At 37.2% G+C, this 11,282-nt stretch overlaps 2 protein-coding genes across 7 annotated transcripts; both read right to left on the bottom strand.

The window, feature by feature from the left end:
- Positions 1–484: 484 nt before the first annotated feature.
- On the bottom strand, positions 485–3,557 carry LOC113726344 (probable NAD(P)H dehydrogenase (quinone) FQR1-like 2). Its single transcript, XM_072074681.1, has 2 exons — positions 2,703–3,557; positions 485–921 (listed from the first exon to the last, which is right to left on the bottom strand). Exons 1-2 carry the CDS (start codon positions 3,266–3,268, stop codon positions 660–662), a joined length of 828 nt encoding a protein of 275 aa, XP_071930782.1. The 5' UTR covers positions 3,269–3,557; the 3' UTR covers positions 485–659.
- Positions 3,558–4,186: 629 nt separating this feature from the next.
- On the bottom strand, positions 4,187–9,305 carry LOC113726345 (deSI-like protein At4g17486). Of its 6 annotated transcripts, none has more exons than XM_072074686.1 (5): positions 9,287–9,305; positions 8,261–8,446; positions 6,552–6,806; positions 5,813–6,100; positions 4,187–5,306 (listed from the first exon to the last, which is right to left on the bottom strand). In XM_072074686.1, exons 3-5 carry the CDS (start codon positions 6,760–6,762, stop codon positions 5,056–5,058), a joined length of 750 nt encoding a protein of 249 aa, XP_071930787.1. In that variant the 5' UTR covers positions 6,763–6,806; positions 8,261–8,446; positions 9,287–9,305; the 3' UTR covers positions 4,187–5,055. The 6 variants fall into 6 exon arrangements, with proteins under 6 accessions (XP_071930787.1, XP_071930785.1, XP_071930784.1 ...); XM_072074684.1 differs by lacking the exon at positions 9,287–9,305 and adding an exon at positions 8,975–9,232; XM_072074683.1 differs by lacking the exon at positions 9,287–9,305 and adding an exon at positions 9,065–9,232.
- Between the last annotated feature and the right edge of the window lie 1,977 nt (positions 9,306–11,282).

Here is an 11,282-nt window from a genome sequence, read left to right as displayed (position 1 = left end):
TTATTTTTTAAGCTTGAACTCGTCGAAATCGAATTCGAATTCGAATTTCACAAAATTAATTGGAGGCTCGGCTCGATTAGGCTAAAGTTTAACTCGACTTGACTCATTTGCACCCTAAGTTGAGAGACTCTAATCAAAGAAGCAAAATTATATATTTCAGAGTTTTATGATCATTGAAACTCCAATCATGATTATATATTTGTTTGAAATGCATTGCATGTTAGCCATTTTTTCGTCTTTGGATTTGAAGTCAGTAAAACATATTCGCGGAGTAGGCTTCACCAGAAAAATGTTTCTGCCTCAAATTTTTTCTCACTGAGGGTTGTAAAACTCGAAAATGGTAGTACTCGAAACGCTGAGCAAGTTATTGCAGAAGCAGCAGAAATCCACATCTCAAATTCATGACGTAAAAGAAAAGAAAAAAAATGCCAAGTCTCAATAAGCAAAATGGTGCGGAGGCAATGACTAAGAAAAACTTCTTGAGTAAAGAACGATAACAAGCCATTACTTTTATTATTATCGTTACAATTTCCAGAAAACAATCACAGCAGATGCTGCAACGTACAATAGACAAAAATGCAAATATACCTAGCAAAAAAAAAAAAATGGAATTACAATATACAATAGCATGACACAACCAATAAAGGGTTCTGCAGGGGCTAGCTACCGTCTTTATGATCATTTGGGAAGGAATGAGGCACCGCAAACCTCCTCACCATCAATGCCATGTACTTTCCCTGGTGCTCCGCCAGTGCGAGCTCTGCTTCACTGGGTTCCCTTGTGCCGTCCCCTGAGAAGACTCCTGCTCCATAAGGGGAACCTCCTCTCAGGGCGTCCATCTTAAACATTCCTGCTCCAAATGTGTATCCTATTGGAACGTAGATCATACCGTGGTGGACTAACTGGGTAATTGCTGTCCACCTGTAAAATAAAATGCAGTAAATAACCAGCATTTATTGTAAAAAAAGGCAACTCTGGACTCATTCACTGAGGACAGCAAGAATATACCCATCCCTTTCTCTAGGGGGTTAAGCAGGTAGGGAGGTAGAGTAAACAACCTGGAATTCAAGAGAGACAAAAGCAAGGGGTCAACAGATAGAATTTTGTCATTAAGAAAAAACTTCTCTAGCCTTTTCGCACCACTTTTCTGGTCCCCAGCCTAGAGGCACAGCATCATTGTAATAACTTCTCCTGCGATTTAGCTTAACTCAGAACAACCCCTTCCCCTTCTTCAGAAAACGATTAACCATCCTACCCTTGGAAACTGGGATTCGTGGAGAAAAGGCATATGCAGCAGGTTGTATAAAACTATAAAGACTGAACTGGAGGATTGGTCAAGCTCGAGCAGTAAAATTGAGCCACCCTTAACCAAATATCATGCAATTAAAGTACAACCAATGAAACAGAAACCCTTCATAGCCTTCTTTTCTTTAGATGGCTAGATACCATACCCTTCATCGCACAGATTTATGAAAAGACTTAGTGGCTATTACTGCCAATGAAGAACAATGGTGGCAGTCCTGAAAGATCAAGACTGAGACTTGCTACAACTAAAACTTAAAGCTGTCTCCGTATAGAGTTTGTACTCTAAAGTAGACACTGAAATAAACCTCATGCACATTGTCTCTGGTGGTTTTTGAGGTGCCAGAGGGTTCTGAAATAGGCAAAAAGGATCAGAGAGAGAGAGAGATGTTGGTAGTGAAACTTTGCAAAGATCAGTAAATGAGATGGGAACAGTTACTGGAAGACCAGGAAAGTTGATGTTTAAAAGCAGAAGCATTTCAAACAAGTATATACAAATGAACACCCCGTTAAGCATAATAGCCAAGAATAAAAGCCCTGTTACTTGGCTATCAATCTCAATTTGCAGATGTTGTCATCTGTATCTTGCTTCAGTCACCTGAAGAAAACCCTTGCCATTCAAACCAAGGGACCTTATATATCACCAAGCCATGATTCAAATAGGAGCTCAACCAGATATTCCCAATAATTATGAGGACGTTCTATTAGTCTGTTAACGTTCTACACCTTATAAACATATATAGGACAGAGGCCTGGTGCTTTAACAAGATGCAAGTCGAAGAAAGGAGGACTGTTCGTCTCGCACCAATCTGAGCATGCAGATGTATCTAAGACATAATTCACAAAAGAACTAAAAACTGCAGTTAAGAAAACCTCATCCTATTTGAGCAAAATTCATAGATAGATAAGCATTATTGTAGATCAATAATTAGATATGCACATGGACAAAGCCAAGAGCATAATCAGATAAAGGAATAAGTAGATTCTGGAGCAGTGTCAGAGGATCGTTTTGACAGGTCCAATGAAACTCTGATGAAAACCTGTTTAAGTGTTGGCATGAAGTTCGTGTAGCTGAGATTCCGAAATAATCTCCAGATATCAACATTCCTAAGCAGTTCAAAGATCAATTTACCAAACTAGGATGTAATCCTAATGTGACGTCAAGTTTCTAAGGGTAAAGCAGCTAAGATGAGTTGGTCTTGCTTTTCAACCAACCACAGCTACAATTGTTCATTCAGATTATATACAACCCAGCCAAAGAATACTAGAAAAAACTGCTTGACTAGTTATAATATCATAGATGTCATATGATATATCTTGGAATCCATGAAAATCACTTTGCAACTGAACCGGTCAATACCCCCAAAAAAAAAAAAGAGTGAAAACAGAATTACACTTACGCGGTAGTCTCTTGTCCACCTCCTTGGGTACCAGTACTAACAAAGAATCCCGCAGGCACCCCAGCAAGCCTCTGCTCGGTCCACAACTTCCCAGTTGAGTCAAAGAATGCCTTCATTTGTGCAGCCATACATCCATACCGCGTAGGAAACCCAAACAACAATCCGTCAGCCTCCACCAATTCCTCCACAGAGATCAGTGGAATCCCATCATCTCTTGCGGGCACCTTCATCTGCTCCAAAACCTCTGTTTCCAGAGTTTCAGCAACTCTATACAACACCCCTTCAACTCCGTCAATCCCATCAACCCCTTTCTTCATCCTTCTTGCTAAACTTTCCACGTGTCCATACATGGAATAAAACACAATGAAAATCCTCAATTTCTTGGTCAGAGTTCTTTGCAAAACTCCATCTTGGAACTGAGCTGCTGCTGCATCAGTGGTGCGGCTTTGGCCCTCGATTGTGACCGAGACTGACTCGTCGCCAACTGGATTGGTGGGCTCGTCCTGTTCAGACGCAACCAAAGGTTGCCTGTTTTTGCTTGGCAAACACCCTCCTCCTTTACCCATGCTATAAACTATACCATCAATCAAAAAAATAATCGAACCCCTCGATTTTAACTGCCCAAGACCGAAATTTTATGACAAATACGGATCAATCAAGATTACAAATGGTACGAGTTTTCGACAGAATTCGAAATGGAAGAGTTGGACATGCGAATGATGGGATGGAGTGGGACCGTTTCGAGTTAGCATTAGTTGTTTATTATTAGGAGGAATGTGTGAAACTGTAAATTAGCTAATCGCATTGATGATTCGAATCTGTCACTGCCGTCACCGAGAGCTTCGCTGGCAGTCATGGTCAACCACTCAGGGACTGTCAGGTCGTCAAACACTTTTCTTTGTCACAAATTCAAATTATGGCTGTACCTTTTCTCCCTTTTTTTTTTTTCTTTTTTTTGGTGTTGGTAGAAGAGAAACAGTAGTACTAGTACTTTACTTCATTTAGTAACCGGATATTTAAATTTTACCACTAGGGTAAAGTTATGAAATTACAAAACCATACCGGAGATATCATATTCAATAGTATGGAAACTCATTCCTGTTATGAAATTAAAGAAATGTTGATGTCTGTTCACGTCTTCAACATATATTTACCTCTCCCATAAGTACTTGTTATGACACTCCAAAAGTAACTTTTTTTTAACTTCTTCTTACAATTAATGTTAGATTCACGTACCTATGATATTAAGTATAGCTTTATTTGGATATGGTCAAATGTCTGAATAAAATGAGAAATGTTAACTTACATTCTCCTCTCTAATTGCCTTGCCTCGATTCTACTTATTTTCTAGTTTATTTATTTTTTGTTAGCTCACATTATTATTTGTAAATATCGTTGGTCAATTTTACAAGAAGCGTGATCGATTCATAATATTTTCTATTTAAACTGCATTAGCATGCATTTGTCTCTGTAATCCCAGAATCTCAGCCACCACGAAAAGATTTTTTTTTTTTTTTTTTTTTTTAAAGAAACATTTCCAAAGGGCCATGTCCATTCGAAGAAAACAGAACCTACATGTTCATGGGATTTGTTGGATCAACTCATCAAGAGGCCGTTGAGTAGTAAATCTATCAGACTTAGCAGACTAGAGCTGCGGTTCCTGTTTGGGATGACAAGGAGAAGAGCGAGCGAGAAATCGGGGGAGACTGCAGTTAAAACACCTTAGGGTAGAAAGAATAGGGTGGGCAGGCAATCTTGGCCAGTTTTGCTCCAGAATAACAATGTGCGATTCATCTTCCCCTCAATGTATCAGCCAGACCTGAGCTTGATGGACTTTTTCCAAACCCATCCTGCCTTACCTCAACTAGTCAGCTGCCCCTCACTTCTATTGCCATAGGAGATGTAGCTTAACTACGGAAAAATCGTTTCTTTAACCACTCTGGTAACAAAACAATGTGTTGCAAACGGATCAAGAGCAGAATGATCCTGTGATCACACGACTACAAGAGCCCTGGAGCCATGCTGTTGGGTCTCCACGAAAAGTGAAGAGGATGATGCCCGAGACAGATAAATTGTGCTTGGACATCAATGCAGCCACATTTTTGCTGGCTTTTACAACCAAGAAATGTGATCTCATCCCTGAAATGCCATTCAACTGGCATATAATCTTCTAGAGACTACATGGAATGCCCTAATATACAAGCCAAAAAGACCGAAGGACAAGCATTGTGCGTCACCAAAAAGCAAAGCTTGCTTTTGACCTCCAAAAGCATCTGGACCAAAAAGGAGAACCCACTAGCGATAAACACGCGAGAATTTAGTAAGCGTGAAAGAATCAACTAAAGAGGAGTTGTTATCCATCCTTTAAAGAACCACTTTTAGAAATTTTTGGCTCCCATGGGGTCAAGCAGCCTTTGTAATGAGAATGTAAGAACAACGACGATATTGATACTTCTCTCTCCTTCTGACGCAAGGAAATTGAAGACAGGCAGCCAAAAGAGCTCCTCAGTTTCTTTTTCTCGCTGTCACAGCCTTGAAAATTTGCATCATGCCGCACAGTAGAAGCTCTCAGGGATTCAGGAAGTATGCAATTGCAAATTGACCCTACAGGGAGGAGAAAGTAAAGAACGTTAGGTAAGTCATATCTTCTACTCAGACGCAAGTAGTCTTTTTTTTTTTTTGGGGTCAAAAGTCGAGAGGTAAGTAGTCATAAGGTTAGATTCTTAGAGAGAGACGCACAATTAAGAATTTTCAATCAGAATCCAAAAGCATTCTACCCAGTTTCACAATTGATTTTTAAGGAAAAAAACGAAATTCTGCAAATTTTGCAGACTCTCAGAGCTGTTTTTGGGTCCAAACATGAGGTATTATGGTAGTGCACGTTCGCTTGGGCTAGCCTAATCCCCATTTTCGAGAGAAACATAAAGTGATATTCTTAATATATAAAATTGGACGAAAAAGCAATGGGAATGCAAGAGAGACTATCCTTGAGATTAAATATCTACTGAACGGTAAACTGACAGGAACATCCAAAACCTCAAGCGTGTAATTGAAATGCTACATATAAGAGAAATATCAAACAGTAAAAATGAAATAAGCTCTGACAATACCTATTCTTGCCAGCCGATTCACCCATTTTGGTATGCGATTCCCCGTCAATCTGTAACATATATCCTCACAGAAATGATTGCAGTTCTTTCTAACCAACTGATACGTATCACCGCTGTAATATGCAGATTGCTGCTCAATGAACTCTCTAACCTGGACGGGATCCATATAGGTTGTCCCTATGAGAATAGACTTTCTAAACTTAAATCCAGGGCATTGGCGAGGTTCAACCTCAAAGACACCACTTGTTGGATAGTCATGGGCTCCAAAAGCATATTCAACACCATGCACTGAGTGTAAATAAATAAAAATCAGAACTCCTGGATATTTGCCTAATGGGGCATCAAGCATAACATACTGAGCATTTACCAGATACCTTTTGTCTGATTAAGCAAATGAAGATGCATTCATCAACCACTAATGCAAATTTAAAAGCTTAAAGTAATAGATTCAGCTTTCGACATTAAGACACAAGCTAAAGGTCTAGCTACATGGTCGTTCTACCATGTTAGACGTGGAGGGTGTCCAGTTAATTTTCCACCTAGATGCAATGTTCATTAATCAAAGTCAATTACATTTTCAGACAGTAACATTCACTCACAAGAGTTTTAAATTCAAAGGAAATATGCATCTTGACTGAAACAAACCTTTGTCACGCAAAAGTGAGAAAACTATCAAGAAACTTGGGATTCGCTATAAAATGATGGGATACATGCATCAGCATTGACAGTGTAAACTAACCTTCTACTCCAGTATGGAATACGCCGAGGCCTGCCCAATAAAAGTAACCATTCATAGGTGTCAAGTCGTATACATTGAGATAAACAGGTGCATCCTTTGGACTATAGCCTGCTGAATCTACACTGGGAAAGATGCAAAAACAGTTGGCTGATTTTCCTTGCACATTAAAAGGAATGATTGAGCGCCAGCCTTTCTTTAATTTGGGTTTCATGTTTCAAGGATACAGCTAGGAATAGTTCAATACCTAGTTCCAACCTGAAAAAGTGAATGTCAGGCTTAAGTAAATCCATTAAAAAGAACAAGGAAGTGACAACAATATTACTCTGTTACATGAAATAAAATGATATGGTATGAGATGGCTGCATTATTAGCTAATTAGATTAAGTATTGTGACATTCTCTTAAACAAATTTAGAAAGCACTTGATCAGCAGATAGAAGAAGGCTGACAGTTTATTAAGTGGTTAAGTTAATACCTTTAAATTCTGAAAATAATAAAAGGAAGTCCACCACCAGAGGCATTATATAAATTTAAGGTTAAAGATTTTACCATGATCTAAATTATACAATGAAAGGCAACAATCTTTACTATGACCACATTATACCATGAAAAAATATGATTTATGAACAAATCAAAGTTACTTGACAATCTCTTTGACAAGGCAGGACATTACGTCCTGCATCATCTTGAGAAACAGTTCATGTTGCCTAAAACCCAAGAAGGAAGCTGGTATGGTCAACAGCCAGAATGCCTTTCTAGTGCCAGGATGACATAAATTCATTTATTGTACATTCAGTCTAAGATCTTATAAGGATGGTACATGGTTCTGAACTTGCAATGATTAGCATAAAGCAAAAAAGCCAACCAGCAAAGTGAAAATCAATGTGAGTTACAAGTTGGGAAGAAAACTTGGTCATGCTTAGTATGAAAAAGTTATCCCTATATTAGGCACCAAAGAGTGTGATGAACAACATAAAAATGTCTAAACAGAAAACCAATCTTGTTTCTACCTCAGAGGTGCAGTGAGGTATGGATATTCAGACTATGGAACAAGTAATTATGCAGTAACCTCTTCAAAGTTCCAGGCTTAAAGGTGATGGAACAGGAAATTGAATGTGCAATTAGAAGAATCACAGTGGAGCACCAAAACTTCATGCGTGGTCCAGATGCACATATAATGTAACACATTCAGCAACTTCTAGCTCTTAACGATTTCATGACAGGTTCAACAAGAAAAGTATATGAAGGACACAAAAGCTTAAAGTAAATGCCAAGGGAATCAAATAAATCAAAATCATCAATACCATCAAGCCCCAAGAAAAAGTATCAAGTGCATTACAATAGAAGGAAAACTCAAGCAAGGTACTCAAACCACCAAACTACTACAATATACAAGCCAAAATTGGAACCTTATTTCTTCTTTGGGAAGGGGGCCAACAAATTGCTACATTCTCCTAGATCAAAGCATGCTAGGTGCCAGACCCTCAGCTATCTAGATGAACGCATAATCAAGATTGAGCAACTCAACCACTAACAATTATAGGTTCATTGTACAGGCAAAGCTCATATTATATAGTTTAATAAAAGAAAAAACTAGTAACTAATCAAATTCATCAACCCGAATGTCAAGTTCCCATGGCAAACCTTCCCCCCGCCCCCCTTCTCAGGAATGTACCAATAAAGCAGTGCATCTGCCACTCATAGACATACCGAGAAAGAAAATCCTTTTCCACGTGACAAAAAAAGGCGAGATTTCTTTTTTTTTGGGTCTAACCACGGTATCCCTTTCGGACTAATCCGAATTCGGACGGGGAGCGCCTGCAGAGTTTGACTTTTACTCGAGGGTGAAGGCCTGGCCCTGGAGTTATTGCAGGAGCGCAGCGAGATTCCTTTCCTCTAAAACAAAAATAAGAAGAAAATTATTGCCATGGATAAGCTTTAGGAAGACATGAAAGCCAAAGAAGTGGGATTAAGTAATGTAACCGCCGCTACAGATGTGGGTTTGGATATAACTCATGTTATGCTTTCACAATCTTTTAGAGAAAAGGAAAGAAGGAAAAAAAAAAAAAGACGGAGCCTTTCACGTAAGAACACATCTGACGGGCTATATGAGAAAATGCCAAACTAGATCTGACAACCCGATAGACGCCAAAATTCCGAACAAGCTGGTAATCACTCGTCTGAAGTGAAAATAATCCTGGACCCATTATTATGAAGCTCTCCGAAAAGTATAGAATAACTAACATTAAAAGAAAACCCATGCGTAACGCAGCCCATTAAGGAGATGAAGCAAATTCAGGTTATAGAACATACCAAACCAAAATCAAGCAAAAAAAAAAACCCCCCATGAAAGAAGATTGAAAACCCTCAATCCAAAAGTATGAGGGGAATGGCAAAGTTAGGAAAATAAAGAGCCCCAATTACATTGCTTTGAGGAAAAATTCATCAGATCATGGGCTGAGCGGCTCTGCCGCCCAGAAAGCAAGCATTCTTAGTGCAAAAACAGCAGCTTACAGTAGGGAATATGTGCTCGAAATGCCCGCATTCTTGTTCCAATAGTATTATAAAGCTGGCAGACTGGGAGAGTGTACAGATACAGTAGCAAGAACTGTCCTTTTGATTTTAGTTATATAGAGATCCAGACAAAGCAAAATGGCGGAAAAGATAAAGGAAGACATGACATTTCAGGGGTCCAATGGTGAAAGCGGAATCTGCATTGTATGCTATACGGCATACCTTACTCTCCGGGTGATGTGGCAATTGATTATTCCCCCGATTCTTTAGTACAAATAACAACAAATTTGCAGTGCTGTAATGAGTCTAAAATTTCTTGGGTAAAAGCCAATCTTTCGAATCTTCCAAGACTCCAAATCTCCAATACATGGTCCAAGTCTTTCATACAAATCAACAATTAAAAAAAAGAAAAATCTTTTGGTTTTCTCTGGACCAGAACAACAATTGCTGGAGAGTATATTTTGTTATATGTTTGACTATTTTCTTGTTGCAAACACAAATCCTGTCATAACTTTTCGGTGAAGTTTGGAATGAATATATACTTAGTGGGTACCCACGCACTTGGGATATGATTCAGATTATTTGTACTTGTTTTTGAATAATTTAAAACACAATTCTCCACCATTTTTCATCTTACAGATAAATTTATCAGTGTAACTTGAAAAAAATAATAATAAAAAAAGGACTTTGGGTCCAGACACGCAAATGAATAGGAAGCGAGGGCGTTACTGTAAACTTCTCTTTTACAAGTATCTGAAAAAATCACCATTCGAATGGAGATTGTGTACACCGTTGGTCTTATTTACTCATCAATCATGAGCCAAAAGAAGATCAACGTTAACGGGATATTTATTATGATATGAAGTTCATAATAGTCTAAAAATGTTTTACAATTTTTAATTCAAAACGAGCTCAAAATTTATGAATAAATGTGATTTTAGTTTAGTTACATATTGGACATTCACGTATATTTAAAATTTATTTAATTTAAAATAATCGCCATTTCAACTTTTAATATTTTAATTAAGTGGATAAATGTTCTTATAAGAATTAATCAAACAAATAATTAAAGTGAGTATTAAATTTCTATTGTTAATAATTTGTAATATGTATTATTATATACCAAAATATGTGCTTTTATATTGTTGGAATGAAGGGATAGATTTGTTAGAAGAGAAAAAATGATTTTGATTCCAATTGACCTATGAATTTTTATGGATAAAATAGTTAATTGAAAATCTTATTTCCATATATACAGATTAGATTAGTGTTAGATTATATTGGATGAAAATTTAAGTTTGAAAAAGGAAAAAAAAAAACACACAACGCACAAACAAAGCCTTAGCCATGCTAGCAACATAATTGAGTATACCATGGTTCTATTTCCACAATCACTCTCACCATAGACATAATAAAATGGGGAATAATAATGGGAGTGTTTGGATACTAAAATTATTCTAAATAATATTTCGCTTGCATCACAAACACATTTCCCAACCTATTTTTTTATATTTTCAATCACCTTTTTTATCTCACATACATCATATTACAAAAAGTGCTACAGTAATTATTCCAAATAATATTTCAAATAATACACTTGATATAAATGATTGGCAACTTCATATCGATAGGATTTTAATCATAAACAAATCTTAATGCATAAGTGATTGATTTTGATTGACCTTAAACGAACGCTTCATATAGGTTTGGTTTAAATTAAAATCCATTCATTGTTTTAAAATCTACTTACTAGGTTAATTTCATCTTGCACACGTCAATTCGCTCTGATACTTACTTTGGTTTCTAAATTTTAAATTAGGACAAAGTAGCTATAATCATAAAATTATTAAAAAAAACGCGTCTTACTTAAGTGCAATCCTTAACAAAATACTCAAAACTAATGGAATACTAGTCAAGTGTATAGCGACTATAGGAAAAAAAAATGTCAAATTAGAGAGAAGGTAGGAGTTGAGAAACCAAAGTATGAATTTGGATAGAATTTAGGGGCTAAAGTGCCATAAATTGAAGTTATAGGCTAAAAAGGAAATCAAGGTATAATTTGACTAAAGCGTCCCAATTTAGAATTTAGGGACCAAAGTAGGAATAAAATAACATTTGAAGGATGCAAAGTAGAATTTACATCTACTTACCAAACACAAGAAATTAATCCACGGTGCAATTTAAATGCTCTGCGAGTTATATTCTTATATCGCTAGAT

The sequence above is a fragment of the Coffea arabica genome, chromosome 2c, assembly GCF_036785885.1.
Source record: "Coffea arabica cultivar ET-39 chromosome 2c, Coffea Arabica ET-39 HiFi, whole genome shotgun sequence".
Taxonomy (NCBI): domain Eukaryota; kingdom Viridiplantae; phylum Streptophyta; class Magnoliopsida; order Gentianales; family Rubiaceae; genus Coffea; species Coffea arabica.
This window is presented reverse-complemented; position numbering and strand designations above follow the sequence as displayed.